Source organism: Ictidomys tridecemlineatus, chromosome 6 (genome assembly GCF_052094955.1).
Source record: "Ictidomys tridecemlineatus isolate mIctTri1 chromosome 6, mIctTri1.hap1, whole genome shotgun sequence".
Taxonomy (NCBI): domain Eukaryota; kingdom Metazoa; phylum Chordata; class Mammalia; order Rodentia; family Sciuridae; genus Ictidomys; species Ictidomys tridecemlineatus.
In genome coordinates this window covers 23,041,709-23,065,377 of record NC_135482.1, presented here as the reverse complement: position 1 = coordinate 23,065,377, position 23,669 = coordinate 23,041,709, and the positions used below count along the sequence as shown (strand labels likewise).

The window sequence follows — 23,669 nt, the reverse complement described above, 5'->3', positions numbered from 1 at the left end:
ACCTGCTCCTGGACAGAAGTGTCCCACGCACCCTAAACCCTTCCAGGGGCTCTATCCCCAGGTTCCTGCACCTGTCCCTGGGCCAGGTTTCCCCCGCTGCGTACCCTCCAGGCGCCCGCACCCTTGAGGGGACACCCTTAGTACCAGCGATCGATGCGTCCCGCCCCATCTGCAGGTGACAGAGCTTCAGTGTCCTTACGTGAAAAGTAGGGACATAAGATCAACCTTATTGACCCAAAACGTGAAAAGGCGACCTAAAAAGACTGCAGTCCGAGATAAAGTTTACTAGTAATCGTCAAGCTTGTTGGTATTATTATTGTCGTTGTTACTGAGCTATCGTCCGCAGCGACCCAAGGGCAGCGTCTACTGGCGCCCGCCCCGCCCCGCCCCATCCTCCGGGCCTAGCGGCTCAGTTTGCGGACCCGCTGGGGACTCTGCCATTCCGCTCGCGGCTGGAGCCCGGTGGCCTTCCCGAGCGAGACCTGAGACGCTCGGCGACATGGCAGGCGGCCACCGCCTCCTGCTGGAGAACGCGCGGCAAGTGGTGCTGGTGTGCACCCGCGGCGAGCGCTTCCTGGTGGGCGATGCTCTGCGCAGCCTGGCGGTGCTGGAGGGCGCCAGCCTGGTGGTGGGCACGTAAGTGGCCGGCGCCCAGCGGGAAGGCTGCTAGCTCCCAGCGCCGGGGCGCGATCAGCATGGGTTCCCGCAGCTTGCTGTGTACTTTCAGGGGAACCGGTTAAAAGCTTTCCTGCAACCTAAAGAGACGGTGGCAATCCTGTCCTTTAGGCACCTCGTGTGAACATGTTGGACTGGTTTGGGTTGTCTTCCGTGAAAAAAAAGTGCTCAAACTGAGAGCTCCATTAGAATACATCAGGTCCCCGCCTGGGTTGCTAAAATACCACTGTCCCAACAATCAGAGGGGTTTCATGGCCTCTTCTTGGAGGTGCAGCCAGGGACCACCTTTGTCAGATGGACTGGGGTCCGTCCTTCCTTCCTTCCTTCCTTCCTTCCTTCCTTCCTTCCTTCCTTCCTCCCTCCCTCCCTCCCTCCCTTCCTTCCTTCCTTCCTTCCTTCCTCTTTTCTTTTTTCTTTTTTTTTAAAGATAGATAGGTTTCTGACTCCACCCTCTATTCCCGGACTTTTTTTTTTCCCCCTTGTACCCGGGATTGAATCCAGGGGCCATATCCCCAGCTCTTTTTTATATTTTGAGACAGGATCTCGCTGAGTTGCTCAGGACCTCGCTAACTTGCTGAAGCTGGCTTTGAATTCACAATCCTTCTGTCTCTGCCTCCCAAGTCTCTGGGGTTACAGGGGTATGGCACCACACTCAGCATATTCCCAGACCTTTAAATCAACACCTCTGGGGATGGAGTTCTGAGATCTGAACATTTTAAAAAGCACCTCTCTGATGCCGGTGAGCACACTGAAGTCCAATAACAGGAAGATAAATGACAGTGACTTTGGGTGATAGGGTTCAGGATTTGGTCTGATTAAAAGAAGGTATTTTTGGTTATTTTCTCTTAACCTTCTGAATTCTGGGTCAAATGTGAATAAAAGAAAAAAGTTTGGGAGGGTGACCTGGGTTCGGATTGGGGGTTGGATGGGGTTTTGCATCCTATCCCCAAGGTGCTAGCTAAGATCCAACCAGATATGGCAAACAGACCTCTGCTTATCTGAGGCTGCTCACTATTGCATAAGAGCCCTGATTATAGGAACTTTGGTTTTGTTTTCAATTAACTTAGGAATAAAAACAGTGTCACTCTCGAAAATTTGTTAAAATCAGAATTGCACCCTTGCTTGGAAAGTTAAGAAAATATCTACCCCAGGTGGGGAAATAGAGGATTCAATATGATATCTTGGATTCCAAGACATTCTATTTCATGTTCACATCAAAACCATATAAAACAAAAATGAGGCTTTGGTTTGGGAGGTGGTTTTCTTGACTTGAATCTGCTCTATGGTTAGAATTTGTTGGATTTATTATATTAAAATGCAGTTACAGGAATATTCAGAACTTTATGGCTCAAATATGACTGGTACTAGATTGAGTGAATCATTTAGGTAATTGCCTCAAATTTTCACATCATTTCCTTATGCAGAACCTGAGTGTTCAAAGACAACCTGATCCTGCTTCTTTTTTGGTAGACAAGCAAGCTGGGAGTGAGAGTGTGAGGGGAAGAGGGGTACGGAGAAGACTGGAAGAAGTTCTATTTCAAACTCTGGAAATGAATGGGTTTTGATGGTGTGTTCTGATTAGAATGAATCCCACTCAGTGAGATCACCAGCAGTCAATTCCTTCTAGGCTCTACACAGAGAAAACAAGTCCTAAAAAAAAGAAAACAGTTGGAGGAATTCCAGAAACTCCCCCTTCCTAAAATTGTCTCAGTGATTATCTGCCATGCAGCCTAAATTCTACCAGTGGGCTGTGTGTGTGTGTGTGTGTGTGTGTGTGTGTGTGTGTGTGTGTGTGTGTGTGTTTGGCAAATCTTGAAGAAGCTTCTGATTCAGCACCAGAAGATGTCAGAAGAGAAGCACCAACTGTCACTTCCTTTACAAGTGTCTCCTCCAAAGGCTAAAACCAAGATGGAAATGTCATAATGAACAAAAGAAGTAGGAATGAGAATATAGATTCATCCACAAGGGCCATTTGTAATAGTTCTTCAGAGAGGCAAAATAAATTTTTTAAAAAATGGAAATGTTGAAGCAAAAACCGATGAGTGCTTTGTCTTCCCTCTTGGAAGCCAGTAAGAGTCAGGTAGATGATGAATCTAAAAAAAAGCAGGACCTTTTCATTCATTCATCAAACATGTACTGAGCTGTCAGATAATGCTGAGCCTTAGGGGTGCAAAATGGCTGAGACTGCTCCTGCCTTCAAAGAGCCACGTCTACTGAGGGACAAGTTGCAGGGAAAGATCATTGGAATACTGAATGGTAAGCGCAAAGGTAGAGAGGCATGTGCAGGATAGGGCTTTTAAGAATTGTGCAGAGAGCCACCTAACTGATGGGAAAGGTGTCATATCTGTAAATTAAGAGCAGTTTTTAGGTTTTAGTAATTGAGACAGTCTATATGTCAATTCTAAAGTTTCACAAAACTCTTGGAGAGCCACTTGAAGCACTGAGCTGCCCTTGCCATCCTCATTATTGTTTTCATGTCAGAACGGTACTGCACGTAGCAGTAGGCTTGCTGATTTGCTTTGCTGCTTTCAGAAGATTCTGTAGAATTTTCCTTTCTAAACTTTACAAAGTAAGAAGTAAATAAAACAACAGCAACATACCTATTCTCTTTTTCCCTTAAAAAAAATGACCTGTAGGTATATTTATTGTGGAAAAGTGAGAAGTAACAAAGAATCCCAGCACTATGGACAATAAAAAATATGGAAAAAAAGTGAAAAAATACAGATGCATGAAAAGAAAAAAATGAATCACTCAAATTCAACATTTAGTGAACCAGTGTTGACATTTAGGTGCTTCTCCTTTCAGCAGTTTTTCTATTTAGATAGAATTGCATAAACATACATTTTTTAATGAAAAGAAATGTACGTATACTGTTTTTATACACTTGATTTTTTTTGTATGTCACTTAGTAATAAATAAACAGTGAAAATCTCACCAATAGTTAACACTAATAGATATCTTTGTCATAGTTAATGTCTACTTAAAACATTTTTAGGAGAATACATTTTTTGTTTCCTTTGATAACTGTCCTTGGACACAGCCTTTGTTCAAACATATATTTTGGAATCCACTGATGAATGAGTAGCCATAGATGGTAGATAATCATGTGATTAATGTGGTCAGGAAGAGGACCCAGTGCCCCCAAAAGTCTCCTCCCACACAGACTGAGCTGTTAGAGATTTACTTCTTAGGTTTGGCCCTGTTGAAACAATCCCTCCTAAAGCAGTGTCAGTCATTAACTCTTTCTGCCGGTAGTTTATCAGGTCTTTTGTCCCATGGCTCCTGGTTAGTACAATTTCCTGCCAAATGGGACATGGTTCTGATAGAGAAGGAGAAAAATAGTCCTGAGAGCATTTTCTTTGACCTTTCCCATTCAAGGGTCAAATTCTAACCCTGCTGGTCTTTTCCACCACCAGGTTCACGCACAGTAGGAAGACTATTGAATTGGGCTAGATGAAAGCTGTTAGTGACAAAGAGTTGTATAACTCAGGATATAAAACCAAATTTCAAATTTTAATTTCTTATTCTATCCTTAAATGTGTCCTCCTCATAACACCCACCATCTCCCCTCTCCCCAGCCGGTTTCATAATAGCTACCTTTTTATCCAGTTTCTGCTCCTCCTCTCTTATATTGTTAGGTTACCCAAACCTCTTCAGTCCCATTTCTGAATCTCTTATCTTCACCTGCTTTTTGCGGCACTTTCCACCTCTCAGGATGATAGCCCTGAACATCTATTTTGGAAACACTAATTTGTAGTGAGTAACAAAAACCCAAATTAACAATGACTGAAACAGAATAGAGGTCTATTCTCTGCTACACAGAACTCCAGAAGTAAGACTCAGGGCTAGTTGATGGCAGCACTCTGTGGAGTTGTCAGGATCCATGGCCAGCTTTTTACAGAGACTCCATGATCCAAGATGGCTGCTCCATCTCTAGTTATGGATTTCATTCCAGCCAGTGAGAACAGGGGGTGAAAACAATCCTACTGGCTAGAATGTGGTCACATGGCTACACATGGCTGAAGGAAGCCTGGGAAATGTAGTTTTTATTCTGCATGGTCCTGGCTTAAGGTTCTAGTACTGTGAGAAAAGGGGACATTGATTTGGGAACAAGCAGCAATCTCTGATACACATGGTTTGACTTTCTGTCTTCAGTATAGCTTGAGTCACTTTCCCAAAGACTCAGGTTCAAGAGGAAAGCAAAATAAATGTTAACTGACATCAAGGCATCCAAAAGCATAGTTTAAATAACTAGTCAAATTTATCACAGGATTTCCCCTAAATTTAGTAATATTTCTTGATTTTTCTTCAGTGATGGGTTTATAAAAGCTATTGGTCCTGCTGATGCTATCCAAAGACAGTTTTCTGAAGAAACCTTTGAAGAAAGAATTGACTGCTCTGGGAAATGTATCCTACCAGGTACTTGCCTCTTTTTCACAAAACTCTGAAAGCATCTTTATCAGTTACTCTAAGAACATAAAGAGGAAGAATGGCAGCTTGTTTTAAACAGGGTCTTACAATAGTATGAAAAAATAATGGGTCCATGGATTGAGTTTTTCTTCTTGAGTGCCTAGTTGCTTTATAAACATGAGTTTATGAGTTCATGTTGAATCCTTGTAACTACCGTGTGAGGTAGAAGTTATTATCTATGTGTTACAGATTAGAAAACTGGAGGTTAGGGGTGAAATATCTTACCCAAGATTGCAGAACAGGTAAAGGAAGAGCTGGGTATCAAATCCACTCGTTTATTCCACTTCTTCCCACTCACATGCTGAAGAGAAATCAGCCATGTTGTGTTCAAGTTCCAGAGTAGTTGGAATAACTTTTTAATCCATTGCATAGAGGAGGCAAGCAGGGCTGTCTCTAATGTTATAAATACTCTAAATTTGTATGAAGACCTAGAGACACTGTAGATAATTCACCCCAATTCACTTTTAACACAAAAAATCAGTTTATTAACTACCATCTATGTTCTCTCTCTAGTATGGTTTCAGGTGATCACCAGAGAGAAATCTCAAAAACTTTGAGTTTGATGCAAACATAGGGGCTTTATATTTTATTTATTTATTTATATAAAACTATATATACATTTTAATAAAATTAATTTATATAAAATTTTTATAGTTTAAAAATGTGTATTGACACATCTGACAGAACCTCTATGTTCTGATTTTTGGGGGCCAGGATACAAAGTCAGGGTGAAATGTCATAAGAAAAAGAAGACCATGATAGGAAACAATCTGGATAGGGACTTTGGATTTAGTCCAATCAGAACCATTTATGAGCTGCTTTAAATATTTGATAACAACACACTTTACTAAAATGAACGGGATGAACAAAAGTTCCAAGTGATTGCTTAAATGTTTTAAAGATAGATTCATCTTTCATATTTTTCTTTCTCAAAGTTGCAGCGGGGGTTGAGGGTTGTATTATTGTTCCTTGGTGATACATACGGTCCTTGGTTTTGCTCAACTAATGATTTGGACAACCTGGTTTAAAATCCTGTTTGCTGAGCATGGACTTACTGAGTAAAGAAGCTGTAGCTCTATATGGTTGAGTTACTTTCTTCCATCAGAACATTCTAGATGAGCCATACAGAGGAAACCTCCCTTACCCCAAGCTGGATGGCCACTACCATGCTTCCCTAAGAGCCGCATGGTGCACACTGCCTGCTGTCGAAGTGCCTTCCGATTTTAACTCTATGGTGACCTGATTTATTGATTGCAGGTTTGGTGGATGCCCACACACATCCCGTATGGGCTGGTGAAAGAGTCCATGAGTTCGCAATGAAGGTAACTGCAATGAATAACCGCAAATCCAAATAAAGCACAAAGTCTTTTGTTCTAAAAAGTTCATAGGCTGTCCACCTTTGCTACATGTTATGTCTTTTTAATAGATATTTTTGCTTGGAAAATGGGAAACAAAAGACAACAAAATGTATTTACAGCTGCCCCAAGTCTTTCTATCATGTGTCGAACTGGAAAACACTTGAAGTAGAATAGCATTTGAAAATTTTTAGCCCTGCCATCCTTTTAGAACAAAGGTGAGCAACTCGCCCACTGATTTTTCCTTTCTTTCCCTCCCACCCCCCATTCCAAGTCACTACCTACAGGAGCATTTGAAAGAGCTCCAAGAAACGGTTTGAAAATTACCATTCATTTGGGGTCAAATGTGGAAAAGTGCTTGACAAAAAAATAATCACAAAAATAAAATGTACAAAGTTATTCTCTTTTTTAATAAAAATGAGACTTATTAAGAATTATAAAAGTCTCTGTTAGTTGAATATTAGCCTTAGTCAATTCCAAAATCCTTGGTTGGAGCCATTTTCACGTTGTTTGGCAGGGGTGGGCGGGTGCAGCTAAATGGAATTATTTCCGAAAAAAAAGGAAAAACTTCTTCAGGTATATTCCTTCTTCAACAAACTAAAGCTGTTTTTTAGACCGTTTTATTAAATCAAGAATTTCAGAGCCAAAGCAGCCTTGGAGACGCATAGTCCTGAGCTATCAAGACATACATGGAGAAAGTTGGGTCCAGAGTAGGGAAGGTGTTTACTGAGGATGGCACAGTCAGATGAAGACTCTGGCCAGGAGATCCAGGCCCACATAGTCTGTGTCCCACGCTCTGAAGTACAGAGTAACTGGAGCCCATGAGACCCCAGGAAGAGCCTCTTTATTTGCTTGAGTGACAAAGGTCAGGCTTCCAAATCTGGTGCCCAAATATTGAGACACAAAAATGGCCCTGGGTCTCTTTAGTGGAGATTTGAAAAATTGTAGTGGGGCTCCCTGAACCCTTGTTTTGTTGTCTCAAACCCGCTCGAAGATGTAGAGAGGACTGAGACTTAGCTGGTACACAGTGGGGACAAAGTGGGTTGATAAAATATTGAAATAGTCCTGCAGCAAAGCATTAATTAATTGCTGCTTCCCTGAGATCCCAACTGCCTACACACCACATCTCCTATCTCTGTCTCTCCAGCACCTTCTTGAGAACCTCTCCCCAGCTCCCTTCAATCTGGCTACTGGCAGATGACAGGGCTTTAGGACAATGCATGTCTTTTTTTTTTTTTTTTTAATTTTGGTGCTGGGGATTGAACCCAGGGCCTTGTACCTACAAGGCAAGCATGCTACCAACTGAGCTATATTCCCACCCAATATGTGTCCTTTCTGATCTGGTCAGTTAGTGCTTGTGCCCTATTACTGCTGTTTGTTTTTTCTTCTTAACTTTTATTTGCAAAAGTGTGACTAACAATAAGTATTTTAAAAATTGTATTTATGCACACACACATAACATAGACAACATAAATTGGCTTTTCTATTGAAATTTTCAAGTTATAAATTTATTTTGTAAGATGAGGAATTATGGTAAAAATACTAGCAACATCCATAGGTGTTTTTTTTTTCTTTTTAAAATTTATTTACTTGTTCTGATTAGGCATGCACGACAGCAGAATGCATTTCAATTCATTGTACACAAATGGAGCACAACTTTAGATTTCTCTGATTGTACACAATGCAGTGTCCCAACATATGTGTAGTCATACATGTACCTAGGGTAATGATGTCCATCTCATTTCACCATCTTTCCTGCCCCCCTGCATCCTCCCCACCCTCCCTTCCTTTTGCCCAAAGTTCCTCCATTTTCCCATGACTCCCCACTCCCCGTTTTGGATCAGCATCCGCTTGTCCGAGAGAACATTTGGAGATTTTGTTTTTTGGGGATTGGCTTACTTCACTTAGCATGATATTCTCCAACTCCATCCATTTACCTGAAAAAGCCATAATTTTACTCTCTTTTAATGCTGATTAATATTCCATTGTGTATATATACCACAGTTTCTTTATCTATTCACCTATTGAAGGGTATCTAGGTTGGTTCCACAGTTTAGCTATTGTGAATTGAGCTGCTACAAACATTGATGCAGCTGCATCACTAATAACATGCTGATTTTAGGTCCTTTGTGTAAAGACTGGAGGAGTGGGATAGTTGGGTCAAATGGTGGTTCCATTCCAAGTTTTCTAAGGAATCTCCATTCTGCATTCCAGAGTGTTTGCACCAATTTGCAGTGCCACCAGCAACGTATGAGTGCACCTTTCCCCCCACATCCTCATCAACACTTATCATTGCTTGTATTCTTGATAATTGCCATTCTGTCTGGAGTGAGATGAAATCTTCGGATGAGTTTTGATTTACATTTCTCTAATTGCTAGAGAAGTTGCACATTTTTCAAATGTTTGTTCTTCAATGGTATATCTTCTTCTGAGAAAGTGACTGTTGGGTTCCTTAGCCCAGTTATTGATTGGGTTATAATATCCCCCATAGAGGTAGGTTCTATGCTTTGTCTGCAACCTCCCCTGATCGAGCGGTATGTTCAGTTGGCAGGAGCCACATACATGGATATTCACCAGGCTGGAGGCGGGATCAACTTCACGGTGGAGCGCACTCGCGAAGCCTCGGAGGAGGAGCTGTTCGGCTCTTTCCAGCAGCGGCTTCAGTGCATGATGAGGGCCGGCACCACGCTGGTGGAGTGCAAGAGTGGATACGGCCTCAACCTGGAGACCGAGCTCAAGATGCTGCGCGTGATCGAGCGTGCCCGGCGAGAGGGGCGCATCGGCATCTCGGCCACTTACTGCGGGGCTCACTCAGTGCCCAAGTAATCTCAGCGGGTGGGATCAGGGTGTAACTCAGGTAGTGGGAATGTAGCGGAGACTGCGTTCCCCAAGGATGGAGGTGCATCAGTACTTTAGCTCTTGCAAGGAGATAAGGCTTTGGAAAGATGTTCTGCTTCTATGACCAGACATTTAGGACAGGTGGTTTGAGGATGGCGCTACATTCAGTTCTATCAGTTTCATCAGTGTTGGAATAACACGAGTCGTTTCAAGCTCTTTTGGTATGCAAAAAGAAATGACCCTTTGTAGTCCTTTGAGACTATAGATGCTAATGTGAATAATTTTATCTGATAAACGAATTCACATAAAGCAGTAAAGTAGCATAAAAGTAGAGGTTAATAGTAAGATCTTATAGAGATCAAACCTTGTAGTCTAAATGACTCAGAGAACTGCCCCCCCTACCATTAGAAGAATTAAAAAAAAATAACATTAAGTTATAAATATTCCAGGGATCTTTGTTGTAAGTTTTAGCATTTATATTTCTGAAATTGTTAAAACTTTAAACTTCACTGAGATATTTTTACACAGCCTGTCTATGGAAAACAGTAGATTTTTCCCCCAAAATGAAATAGAAAGTGTATGAGAGTCTGTCCTCCCTGCATACACACAGAAAAAGCCATGTGGTATGGCAAAGTCTCAGACTTTAGAGTGATAAAACTTGAGTTTAAATCTAGCTTATCTGAATGACTTTGAGGATGGGACAGCTTTTTGGAACATGAATTACATGTTTGTACACAGAGCTCATAGCACCCTATTCCTTAGGATTGTCTTGAGAAGTAGAAATTATTTATGTAAGCGCTCATCTCCTCATCATCGACCTCTATCCACCCTCCGAATGGTGTTACTGAGCAAAAGCTTTCTGTGTATCCAATATAGGGCTGAGGTGTTGCAGAAATTCTCTCCATCTGCCAATAACCCTCCGAGTTCTGTGTCTTGATTCCCTGAGGTGCAAATCACAGCTAAATAATATGTCATCAGCAAGAGGTAGAGCTCTGTGTCTGACTGTAAGAGTCCAGTCCTTTCCAAGAAAGAATGACCCCAAATTTTAAAAAAGCATTTCAAGGTGTCTTATTGTCCTCTTTGGCCATGTCTGCTGAGAGTGAGACAGGAAGCCTTAGCAGATGCTTCAGGAAACATTGTGGAGAAAGAGGAAGAAAAAGGCAGGGTGATAACTGGGGCGTAGGTCATGGAACCACAGTTGGGTTTTCAGGGAATCATCCAGGATGTCTTAAGAGGGTCCTTGATGGAAATTCACCTTTGCAGTCAGGTGGCCTTAGTGGCATTCCCAAAGACAGCATGGGTGTTTTAGCATGGGTGAGCAATTTGCGTCTCTGTCTATGAGGTTGGTACATACAGAAACCTCAATACCTCTGCTGTGTTGGCATGGCTCAGCTACAAAGAGTCCTGAGATTTAGCTCTTTTGAGGTTAGAGGTTATTTACCTATACTTCAAATGCCAGATAATTGTTTCTCCATTAAAAAAAATACATATATATGTATATATATATATGTATATATATATGTGTGTGTGTATGTATATACACATATATACATATATATGTATTTTGTACAAAAATATATGTACATACAGATACATATATTTGCCCATGGTAATCTCATTTTCTTCCATCAGAGGAAAAACTGCCAAGGAAGCTGCTGATGACATCATCAAGAACCATCTCCCGAAGCTGAAGGCACTTGGCAGAGATGGGGAAATGCGTGTTGACAATATAGACGTGTTCTGTGAGAAGGGCGTCTTTGATCTGGATTCTACCAGAAGGATTCTTCAAAGTGGAAAAGAGATGGGGTTACAGATTAACTTCCATGGGGATGAGCTGCACCCAGTGAAGGCTGCTGAGGTATGGCTGACCTTTGGCACATCCTTGTCAATATGCGTTCTTGCCCATTCCTGCCATGGGAAACCTAATCCATCTGTTCAAAGTCGCCTTCTGAAAAGATAGAGAGTGGGGAAATTTGTTTGAACAATGTGCAGATTGGTCTGGTTGGGCCTTGAAAAAACCCTGACCTCTACTGAAAAACTTACTGTTTTTTTTTTTTCTTCTGCAGATCATTTACTTCTTTTCTTTTGTATGCTGGGGGTTGAACCCAGGACCACACTCACGCTAAGCACATGCCTTACCACTGAGCTACATCCCCAGCCTGGGTGGTACTCGTAGAGAAAGAAGTATCTCTGTGATCTCAGTTATTAAACTCACAACATATTTTTGGTTGGCACACAAAGCCACACTGGCACAGTACAGTAATTTCACGTGTAGCTTCTAGAATCTTCTTGGGGGCGGCATCTGGATCAACGTTGGTGGAGCCCACCATGAACAGTCACAGGGTGGTTTCAAATCTACCTGTCTTGCCCGGGTTGAGTTATTCATTCTTTCAACCTGTGTGCTGGGCACTGTTCAAGGTGTGACGAATTCAGTAGTGATTAGGACAGTCCCTACAACTGTGAGTCTAGACATCTCTCTTCTGAGCCCTAGAGCTTAAAAACAATTGCCCTGGGTACATAAATACTGCTGCAGACATTCCACCTGCATCTCAAGCACAGCATGGCCAACCAGATGTCTTAATATCACTTCCAGCCTTGTCTTGTGCTTTCTGCCCCAGTGGACAACGCCATCATCCATCTGCTGCCTAAGCATCATTTAGACTCCTCCATCTACCAGTGAATCACCAAAGCCTCCCAATTCTCCTCCTATGTCCATCTCTCTCTCCTTACTGCCTGGTTCAAACCACCTTCAGCTCCCACCTGGATTCCTCAATAACTGTCCTCTTGGCCTCCAATCTAGCATCCACCTTAATCCCTTCCCTTAACCCATTCCCTCAATGCAGTTTAACCTTCCCCTGCATCCTTCCCCTCCATTGCTTAGACCACATAAAGGATGAACGTGGTTCGAATTAGAACAAATTCCAAGCACAGTGTGTGGCTTACCAGGATCTGACCCTTGCTTACCTCTTCACCTCCTTCCTCCTTTCACTCCATCCAGCCTCTCTGTCATGAACCAGCCACAAAAAAATCTACTCTCAATACCCCATGCCTTTGTACATACTGTTCCTTTCATCTGAAGTCCCCTTTCCCTGACTAGTCCTAACTCCCGTGTTTCATCTTAGCTGCTTTTCTGGGACTTCTTCCTAGCCCTCTCTAAGACTAGGTTATGGCTTCTCCCAGTTCTTATCCCACTGGGTTAAAATCGCCTCTGGACTATAGCACCCTGAGCGTTGCACCCGATCCTCGCCCGATCCTGGAGGTCAGCACAGTGCCCAGAGTACAGATGGCCTTTCGTAAATCAATACTTGTTGAAATTTTGTTGAATGAACGCAAACTGGATGGTCACCAAGATACTGGTGGATTAAATCAATAGAAGTCAATACCCATAAGCAGCAAATCGAGTTTAGAAGAGTGAGGGTGGGTCCAAGGTCAAGAAGAAACTTCCCCTGGGGAACATAATCAGTCCTGTGGACCACCACACCCCCCAGAGCCCCATTTCAAAACTTCTTAGGCCAGAGCAAGCTGCCTGAAGAGGGGTCAGCTCTTCCCTGTCCTGGATGTGGCAATACAGCCTCCCAGGGCCACATCAATGTCAGCCTACTCTCCTTTCCATGTCACCTGTTAGCGGGGGCTCTTGTGTGTGCAAACTCACTGGTTGGGAATATGGACATGAAGATATTCAGCCGAAGGGATCTTTAAAGCAATGCTTCCACCGTCATCAGAGCCTCCCTTCTGCTTTGTGTGCTTCTCATAATCTAGCTCCAGCTTCTCACCTGGAGGGAAATCAAGTTCAAGTTGATAGTCTCAAATCATTGATATAATTCCACATTTTTTGAAGTGTATTCTCCTAACTGGTATGTTTGGCAGAGTGCAATGACATTCCCCAAACACACATCTCTGTTGTCTTTTTATGATGCTATGATAATTATAATTTATTTCCTTCTGTTCTGTAAGCTTCATAAAAATTTCTGTTTCAGAACTGTCTGAAAGCATTTTTGTTTAAAACTAGTTTTAAAAGTAGCACCTAGCAACTGGGCATGGTGGCACACACCTGTGATTTCAGCAACTGGGGAGGCTGAGGCAGGAGGATTAAAAATTTGAGGCCAGCCTTAGCAACTTAGGGACACCCTGTCTCAAAAACAAAAAAATAGAAAGGGGTGAGATGTGATTCAGTGATGAAGTGCCCCTGGGTTCAATCTCTGGTACCAAAAGGGGGCAAAAAAGTAGCACCCAGCTAATTTTCAAATATATGTCAATTATAAACCATGAGTCCATTGTGAGGCTTGTGCTTATTATAAGAGGGAGTTGACAAGAAATCTTACTAATATTGTTTTCTTTTTGTAGGAAAATCGGTTTCAGGGTGCTGTACGGCTTTGTTGTTGCTGCTGTTTGTTAAACCTTTTCCTCTCTGCCCATCCTGCTTAGCTTGGAGCTGAACTGGGAGCCCAGGCAATCAGCCACCTGGAAGAAGTGAGTGATGCAGGCATTGCTGCCATGGCAACGGCCAGGTGTGCTGCGGTCCTTCTGCCCACCACGGCGTACATGCTGAGGTGAGAAGACCGGTGCTCACCCCGACACGCAGGCCAGCTGTGGGGACATAGATTTCTAAGGAGCCTAAATTTTATGCCATGGCCCCTACAAATCCTGAGAAATGCAAATGATGGAAACTAGCTCAGAAAGATGCCAATTCTGGATAAATGTTCTTAAATTAATTACCCTCCGGAAGGAGCTTAGCCCAGGTTGCCTTTGAATGGTGAGATTATTGAGGAAGGTGATGCTTTCTTTTTCCTTTCTTCCCCCTGGGTTTCAGAAATTTCCAATTTAAAATATCAGTATGCATTACTTTTATCATCAGAAAATAATGAAACAGCAGTGCTGGAGCTCAATGGTAGAGCACTTGCCTAGTATGTGTAAGGCCCTGGGATTATGCCTATAATCCCAGTGGCTCGGGAGGCAGATGCAGGAGAACTGCAAGTTAACAGCCAACCTCAGCAATTTAGCGAGGCCCTAAGCAATTTAGCAAGACCCTGCCTCAAAATTAAAAAAAAAAAGTTTTGGGGATGCAGCTTAATGTTTAAGCACCCCCTGGGTTCAATCCCTGGTACCAAAAAAGAAAATAATGAAACAGGTTCTATAATTTTAAGAACAGACATAAGATCTTAGGATATTTATTCAACAAGACCCAGAATCTGAATGAGATGTTTTCTCAATGGAAGCTGATAGTCCCATGATTGAGTACCAGAATCCTCAGGACCCTTGGGAGTGGGAGGATGAGGACACATGTGAATTAAACTTTGTAAAAACTTCCCAGAGATTTTGCTGTGGGCCCTCTATGAACTGAGTACGCCTTGCCCACTGCTCTAGTTCTGCTGAACATGAGATCTGAGGTCCTTTGACCCTTTCCATGGTACCTCTTCCGGGATAGCTCTCAAGACAGTGGTTTGGGAAGCCAGCATTCAAGAGTCAGTGTATTAGCTGGATGTGGCGGCACACACCTATAATCCCAGAGGCTCGGGAGGCTGAGGCAGGAGGAGTGAGAGTTCAAAGCCAGTCTCAGCAAAAGCAAGGTGCTAAGCAACTCAGTGAGAGAGTTGCGCCTAGCCTGAGCTCCTTCTTGATTCTCTCTCTCTCTCTTTTTAATGTATATGTTTTTAGTTGTAGGAGGGAACAATACCTTTATTTTATTTTTATGTGGTGCTGAAGATCGAACCCAGTGCCTCACACATGCCAGGTGAATGCTCTACCACTGAACCACAGCCCAGCCCTTAATTCTCATTTTGACAACAGCCATTACCTAGTGCCACTGAACAGCTTCCTTTCACTGTGTATTTTGTGAATATTTGCATACAATATTTATTCAGGAAACACCTTCATTTTTAATGGAGCTCCTTTAATACTTTAAGAGGCTCACTCCCCTCCCCCTAGTAGTTCTAGGAGGGAAGAGACCACCGGAATGACCTCCAGGGAAGTTCAAAGCTCCAGTCATCCCCCTGATCTGCGATTTTGCCTTCTGAGATTTGCTTACCCCTGGTCCACTGTGTTCTGAAAATATTCAATGAAAAAAATCCCAGAGAGAGCCAAGTTTTAGTTTTAAATAATGTTTATCACAGAATTCTGTTATGATTGTTCTAGTTAGTTATTGTTGTTCATCTCTTACTGCACCTAATTTATGAATTCACCTTTGTCATAGGTAGGTATATATAGGAAATGCACAGTATATATTGGGATTTGGTACTATCTGAGATCCCAGGCATCCACTCGGGTTCTCAGACTGGATCAGAGAGAGGCTGACTACCTTTCCTTGTACCCACCTCTGCTTCACTGACATGTTGTTGTTGGGGAACATTTTTATTGATCCTACAAATTATCAGCCCAGACTGGAAATACTTCAAGGACAGGAGTCGTCTCTGCACTTCTCATAATTTATTAATTTACACACCAACCTGTGTGCCGAGGCCTGCTGGCTGCCAGGTGCTGTTCTAGGCACTAGGGATGCAACAATAAATGCCAAAGTCCTCGTCCTGAAGGACGTTGCCTTCTAATGGGAGGAGACAAAGTACTGAGGACAAATGAAAATATAAAACCTTGGGCGATGTCAAGTGCTATGAAAAAGTCAAAGTCAGGTAGATGAATAGGGAGTGCTGGTGGGGAGGGGGCTGTGATGTGAGGTTGGGCTGTGATGTTCTTAAGTAGGTCAGGAAAAGGCTTTTTTTTTTTTTTTTTTTTTAAATACTAGGGATTGAACTCAGGGGCACTCGACCATAGAGCCACATGTCCAGCCCTAGTTTTTGTATTTTACTTAGAGACAGGGTCTCACTGAGTTGTTTAGCGCCTTGCCATTGCTGAGGCTGGCTTTAAACTTGAGATCCTCCTGCCTCAGCCTCCCGAGCTGCTGGGATTATAGGCATGCGTCACTGCGCCTAGGAGGAAAAGACTTCTGGATGAGGAATGTTCCAGCACAGATCTAGAAGTGATGGAGTGAGCCGTGTCTGGAGGGGCAGGATTGTTTAGGAGGGTGTTCTGGACCCCAACCGATGGCCAGTGAAAGGTGGAAGAGCACTGAATGTTCTGGGAGCAAGAGTGAGGCTGAGAGGCCCGAGCAAGGAGAAGGCAGTAGCTGAGGGCAGAAGGAAGGGCAGACTTGATCGGCTTTGAGTCCTGGGGAGCCTGTAAGTCCATGGGAGGCCACTGGAGCATTTTTCAAAAACTCAGTGACATGACCTGAATTATTTTTCCAAAAGCTTTCTCTTTCCGCTCTAAGGAGAATAGATAGTAGGGTTTTCCTGGAAGCAGGAAAACCTGTTGGGATGGTCTTACAAATATCCTGGCAAGAGGGGAAGGTGACTTGGATCCATGCTGGTAGCGGGGGGGTCTGCATATTATTTGGAATCTGGATATATTTTTAAGGCAGAGCCAGCAAGATTTTTCTGATGAATTGCCCCGTGAGAAAAAAAATTTAAAAATAGGACTCAAGGATGACTAAGGTGCCACCCAGCACACGCTAACTGGATGCTTTCTGAATGTCCGTCTGCATCTATGACCCACCATGTTTCACTGGGCACCGTACATGAGATGGTACTCTTTCCATTGAAATTGCCAAGAAGTGCCTATATTGGGGGGAAGGAGACAAAAGATTAATGCAACAAAAACACAATAATGAAAAATTACTGAATGCCTCCAGCAAGTCTATCAAGCAGCTGTTTGTGCCAGACACCGTACCGGTGCTGGGGGTGCATTGATGAATAAACGGATAGATGGCCTGGGCCTTTAGGAACTTGAGTCTAATGCGCAAATTCTGGTAAATGCAAGCAGACCTGGGAGAGTTCTATTGTTTTTGGATGGAGTAAGGGGTGTCGGGGAGAATGAGCAGCGAAGGGTGAGACGTGGACTGGCTTTAGATGATTGCATCTTAGGCATTTCAGACGAGGAGAATGGCAAACTCAGAAATGTCCAAAAAGGGAACTCTGGTGGTTGGAATGCAGCATTAAGTAGGGTAGTGATGAGAAATGAGTCCCAACCAATAAATGATGTAAGGCCAGAGATAGAGTAGGTTTGGGGGGAGGGCCCAGGGTCACCCTCGATAGCTGTATGTAACAATCAGTAAGCTGTACTGTTCCATCCAAGGCTGAGGATCAGTCCAGGCATTATCATGAAGCAACAGCAAGCAGTCTAGTCCTGTAAGTCTAGTCCTTCCATGGCACCCCACAACTGAGGTGTGTGGGGTGCCATGGAAGGCCAGAGAAGGTGGTAGCCAAAAGGGATGGTTGGGAAGCCTTCCCAGAGGGGGTAGCCTAGGCCTCCACCACGGGCTACAAAGACTGCTGACTCAGCACAAATGATCTACTCACCCATGCCCCTCCAAGAGACTGCAACAAACCCCAGCAGAGTTTCTAAACAGCTGCACCCCTAGGAGGACCCTGTCCCTCCCTTCCTTGCAGTGCCTGCCTGTGAAAGCTCAAGGGTGCAAGGAGAAAGTACTCTTTGTTCCAGCCCAAAATCTGTTGATAGGCAGATAGCCCACCCCCTCTCCAGACCTTCTTATAGCAGTTACTTTTATTTTTTTTTCTTTTTTTTTTTTATTGTTGGTCGTTCAAAACATTACATCTTTCTTGATATATCATATTTCACAGCAGTTACTTTTAAAAGCTTGTGATTTTAAGTTCTTTCTCTGCCTCTTTGAGATGTAAATCTTCTGCAACCCAGAACTGTCTTCTCTAAGGACCTGAGAGCCCTCTCTTTGACAGGCAATCCTTCAAGCAGAAAACTTTCACTGTGCTCCCAGGGCTGAGCCTCTTGCTCTAACTTAGGCCCCTGCCTCCCGCCTAAAGGTACAAGTTTGAATCCCCTCCAGATAATCACCAATTAAGGAACCCAGAGCTCACAGACCAACCCCAAGCCCGTAGTGTTTTGCAAATTACCACTTCCCAGACAGTTTGAGGAACTGCTGCTTTTTCATTTCTGCTCCCGCAATCTCTCTCTAAAACACCCGGTTACTTCTTCACAAGTGGAAGTTGGTTCCATGACTATTGTACTCTTCCTTATTGCAATAGTTATTATTGAATCCGGTCTCATCACTTTAACTAGTATCTGGTCTGTTTATTTATTATTTTTTTAAGAGAGTGAGAGAGGAGAGAGAGAGAGAGAATTTTTAATATTTATTTTTTAGTTGGCGGACACAACATCTTTGTTTATATGTGGTGCTGAGGATCAAACCCGGGCCGCACACATGCCAGGCGCCACCGCTTGAGCCACGTCCCCAGCCCCCTGGTCTGTTTATTTTTGACATAAGTTTTGAGTTAGATCCTGAAGAAGGTAGACTCTTGCCAAGGAGATCTAGGAGATGCCTAATCCAAAAAGAAACACAAACATTTCACACATTAAATTTTTTAAATAGATCCTACCCAAAAAACTTTTAAATAGGTCCTACCAAAAAAAAAATATATATATATATAGATAGATAGATATAGATATAGTTAGATAGATAGATAGATAGATAGAGATAGATAGGAAGGGAAAATGGAAATTAATAAAAAGTAGCATTATGCTAACTTCATTAGTTGTTTAATTTGAAAGTAGCAAAAAGTTTATCAGATTTTATTAGAAAATTTTTATTTGTTTATTGAAAATCATTTGTTTTGTAAATGATATTTTCTCCCTTAGCAACAATCACTGAAGATGCATGCAAAGATTGACAAAATAAATGACCAAATGACCACAAATTAAACAATAGCCGAGTAATTCCAAAAGCAGAACGAGAAAACCAAGAGTCCTAGAGTGCTGCTTCACTCCACCACTGATCATGTAACTTGGAACTTCTGTTTCTTCTTCCAGACCACAGTAGGGTTGACGGTCTCAAGTTCTCTTCCATTCTAAACATCTGTTTTGTGAAAGTTCCAACTCTGGAGACTGACCTCCTTTTCTTGTTCCCCTTAGACTGAAGCAGCCTCGAGCCAGGAAGATGTTAGATGAAGGGGTGATAGTTGCCCTGGGCAGTGATTTCAACCCGAATGCATATTGTTTTTCAATGGTAATTATTTTTTCATGTGTTTTTCTGAGCACAGTCTCTACCAAGCATATAAATAATTCAAAAATATTTCACCATCTGTTAAAATGTATAAAAGTTATGAAAATATTTCCCTGTAAAACAAGAAAGTGTAGACAGTAGAATAATTGGATTTCCCTGCACCACATGAGTGCCTCCAGGCCTGAAGAGAAGAGAGAAACTTCTATTTGCATTATTTTCTGATTCAGCCTTGAGCATTATGGTTTTACATTAACCAATTTTCCTTCTCTGGAGCAGAGCAGAAACTCAAAATGGTTTTAATTATTAAGTATGAATGGAAAATTCATCTTCTACAGAGGGTCTTGAATAGTTGTAAATGAATATTAAAAACACAATTCTTTTTTTTTTTTTTTTGTATTGGGGATTGAACTCAGGGACACTTGACCACTGAGCCATATCCCCAGACCTATTTTGTATTTTATTTAGAGACAGGGTCTCGCTGAGTTGCTTAGCACCTCACTTTTGCTGAGGCTGACTTTGAACCTGCGATCCTCCTGCTTCAGCCTCCAGAGCGGCTGGGATTACAGGGGTGCGCCACTGTACCCAGCTAAATGATTCTTAATAATAAAGAATATTTTCCTAAAGCATAATAACCTTTATGTGTACATTTAGATTTTCCCATAGTAATCCAGCAAGTCCCACCTATATATTTCTTGTAAGGTGCAAGGTTGTGGGTGCGGGATCAAGCCCAGGGCCTTTATTTGCTGAGCACAAACCCTGCCACTGAGCCACATCCTCAGCCTGGACAGTAATCTACATTTACTTGTTGTGCTGTGTGTCCTGAGAACACTATCTTGTCACTTTCCTTCAATACTTTCTTGTCCTGCCTTAGCCAATGGTCATGCATCTGGCCTGTGTGAACATGAGGATGTCCATGTCGGAGGCCTTGGCTGCTGCCACCATCAACGCGGCTTATGCACTGGGAAAATCTCACACACATGGATCTTTGGAAGTTGGCAAACAGGGAGACCTCATTATCATCAATTCATCCCGGTGAGTGTTCTCAACTGGGCTATTTTATTTTATGCCCACTGCAGATGCAGATGAGGTTTGAATTCTGTTTGTAGTAGTTATTAGTATCAGGCTCTGTCTAGACTCAGACACAACCCTCTCCTCTCTCTCTTCACCTGTTTCCAACCAGAACATCTGCCTCCCTGGGCCAAGCCTCAGTGGAGACCGAGTTTTCCGGTCTCGTCATCTGTCTCGTATGTTTCATGGATTTCCAGGTCTTGCTCTGTTTACTTGGACTGTGGACCTGGAGTGTCCTCTGGCCTGTGTTTTTGTTTTTCTGCTTGGTTCCTGACCTTCTGCTTGCTCCCAGCTCCAGCTTGTCATCCTGGTTCTGACTTTTGAGATCTATTTCATTCCCAAATCTCCCATGCATCTGCTACTGCTTGGGCCTCTGCTGTGACAATTTGGGTCTTATTGTTCTAAATCCAAAATATTGTACATGTGCTTGACCTTCATGTGCTGATCACAGCCCTTGGACCCCGTATTCAACAGAGGAGAACGGCTGTACAGTTCTACCCTTTATGGTAGGAATTCACTCCTTCCATTAAAAATAATGAGTGGTAATTCATGTTACCATTTGTGCATCATGTAAGGAAGAAAATATTATAAGGTCACGTTCTTAAATGACATTATTAAACAATACTTTATTTATTATAGACTAGTTAGATATTTACCACTTTTTTAAAAAGCTCAAAATACCAATGGACTTGGTGTAAATCAAGTTTTTAAATGCATTTGCAGATCATGTACAGTGATGATTTTGACTTGTATCCATTGGGGAAAAAAAATGTTTGATTTCTTTATAGATGGGAGCATTTGATTTACCAGTTTGGAGGCCATCATGAATTAATTGAATATGTTATAACTAAAGGAAAAGTCATCTACAAAAAATGATAATCTGGAAGGAAAGAGAAGACACTTCCACTGTGTCAAATCAGTCAATTCATCTGTAAGAGATAGTACCTTAGTGGTTGACCAGAATCATGTCATTTAAACCTAAATATACTTCATTGTATTATTAATTCACTTGAAAAGCCCAAGGAATTGATTTGAATCAAGGGACATGTAAAAAGGTAAACCTATGGTGCTAATAATCTGAAATCATTAAATGGTCTCACATTGGTTTTAAAATTCTGAAGATTGGGGCAGGGGTTGTGGCTGAGTGGTAGTGCACTTGTCTGTCATGTGAGAGGCACTGGATTCGATCCTCCGCACCACATATAAATAAATAAATAAATAAATAAATAAATAAATAAATAAATAAATAAATAAAAGGTATTGTGTCCATCTACAACTAAAAAGTATTTTTAAAAATATTCTAAAGATTAATATAGTGGGGGAATCACAAAAATACCTTTGAGGGAAAAGCAGACTTGGCTTGAAATGTCCATTTTATTTCTGAATCTCAAATTTCAGTTTTGTTTTTTTTTTTAAATTTTTATTTGTTTTAATTAGTTATACGTGACAGTAGAGTGCATTTATGCACTTTGATATATCATACATAGATGGGATATAATTTCTCATCTTTCTGAGTGTACATGTTGTAGAATCATATTGGTCATGCAGTTTTATATATATATAAAGTAATAATGTCTGTTTTATTCTACTATCTTTCCTATCCCCACATCCCCTCCCCACCCGTCCCTTCACTTCCCTCTACCTAATCTAAGGTAAAGCTATTCTTATCTAGTGCCCCCGGCCTTATTGTGAATTAGCATTCCCATATTAGAGAAAATGTTCAGCCTTTGGTTTTTTGGGATTGGCTTATTTCACTTACCATGATATTCTCCAACTCCATCCATTTACTAGCAAATGCCATAATTTCATTCTTCTTTAAAGCTGAGGATTATTCCATTGAATATATATGCCACATTTTCTTTATCCATTTATCTATTGAAGGACACCTAGATTGGTTCCATAGTTTAGCTATCATGAATTGAGCTGCTATAAACATTGACGTGGCCGCATTCATATTATATTTGGTGAACATTGTGGGATGGAAGCAAATCCAAGTGATATGCCCCAAATTGAGCTAAAAATATAGCCTTTTCTAACAAGCAAACAGTATTTTCTCTCTTTACACAGTTTGTCTTTCTAGATGCTCTTCAGATGAACTAGTGTCCCCAGGGGAAAGATGTCCTTCCATTAATACTGTGTTTTCAACCCTAGCCATGAAGTGTCATGGTGGAGTTCAAGATTCCTCCGTTTACATAGGGATACAGGAGTCTTTTGCATTTTGATCAACCCCAATAATGTAGTTTTTTAAAATTGTTAAGTCTTTGATTCTCACTAGTCCCTAAAAAGATTTTACAACTCTCAATAAATATTTGCTGTTGTTATTACTATTGTTCCTTACAGCCCTGGGAGTAGATCACTGTATTATCCATCCGAGTTTTGTTTTAACAAAGTTGAACAAACCAATTGCAAAATCATTTGCAGAATGAATGATTATTTATATAAATGGGTATTTTTAAGCCATGTGAGTTTACTGAAATCTTTTTAAAATGTTTACATTAGCTTTATAACCACAGCTGCATTGTCAAATTTTGTCCTATTTATAAAAAGTAATTTGTCAAGTAAACATTAAATACCAAATTATCACCAAATTTAGGTTAACAGAGTCTGAATTAGAGAGACTTTACCATATTTGGTATAAACCAAATCAAAATGCCCATATTAGATTTTGTTACTAAAATGAAATACCTGAGGTATGCTACTTATGAAGAAAACAGGCTTAGTTAGTTCAGAATTTTGATTGCTGAAAAGTTCTGAGTGTGGCATGGGTTCTGGCCGGGGTCCCCTTTGGCTGTGTCAATTCATGGCAGGTTGCAGAGGTGGGAGTTTGTGTGAGAGGAAGCAATCGCATCTGGATACATGGAGCCAGAGAGGGATTGTGTGAGGCCAAGCTTAGGCTTTTGTAATAATGGCATTGCAAGAACTTGCCAGAGTCCCAGGAGAAAGGCCTTATTTCTTTCAAGGACACTCCACTAGATGACCTAAAGACCTCCCATTATGCTCCACCTTCCAGAGGTCCCACATCCCAACATTGCCACAGTGAGGACCTAGTGAGACATGCAAAGTGTAGGTTCTTTGTCTCAGGAACAATGGAGGGTGAGAGCAAAGTAACAATTTGTTTTTGAAACAGAAAGGAGCAGATCTCCCACAAGGGAGGGGTCCCTGGTGGGTTGCCACTGAATTGCTGCTGTCTAGGGATTTATATGGCATTGCCGGATGGGACCTTTTAGAGAAAGGAGTTT

At 41.9% G+C, this 23,669-nt stretch overlaps 1 protein-coding gene across 5 annotated transcripts in view; it reads left to right on the top strand.

Moving 5' to 3' along the window:
• The first annotated feature begins 376 nt into the window (after positions 1-376).
• Amdhd1 (amidohydrolase domain containing 1) overlaps positions 377-23,669 on the top strand; it is a 47,045-nt gene continuing 23,752 nt past the window's right edge. For 2 of the 5 annotated variants that reach the window (XM_078052972.1, XM_078052971.1), the window contains exons 1-8: positions 378-636; positions 4,988-5,094; positions 6,403-6,467; positions 9,045-9,322; positions 10,971-11,196; positions 13,764-13,888; positions 19,272-19,365; positions 20,234-20,394. In XM_078052972.1, coding sequence (XP_077909098.1) covers positions 500-636; positions 4,988-5,094; positions 6,403-6,467; positions 9,045-9,322; positions 10,971-11,196; positions 13,764-13,888; positions 19,272-19,365; positions 20,234-20,394 — 1,193 coding nt within the window. In that variant the 5' untranslated portion in view covers positions 378-499. Of the gene's footprint in view, positions 637-4,987; positions 5,095-6,402; positions 6,468-9,044; positions 9,323-10,970; positions 11,197-13,763; positions 13,889-19,271; positions 19,366-20,233; positions 20,395-21,218; positions 21,687-22,497; positions 22,891-23,669 lie in introns of those variants that run through there. The other 3 variants (XM_078052973.1, XM_078052970.1, XM_078052969.1) reach the window with 3 other exon arrangements.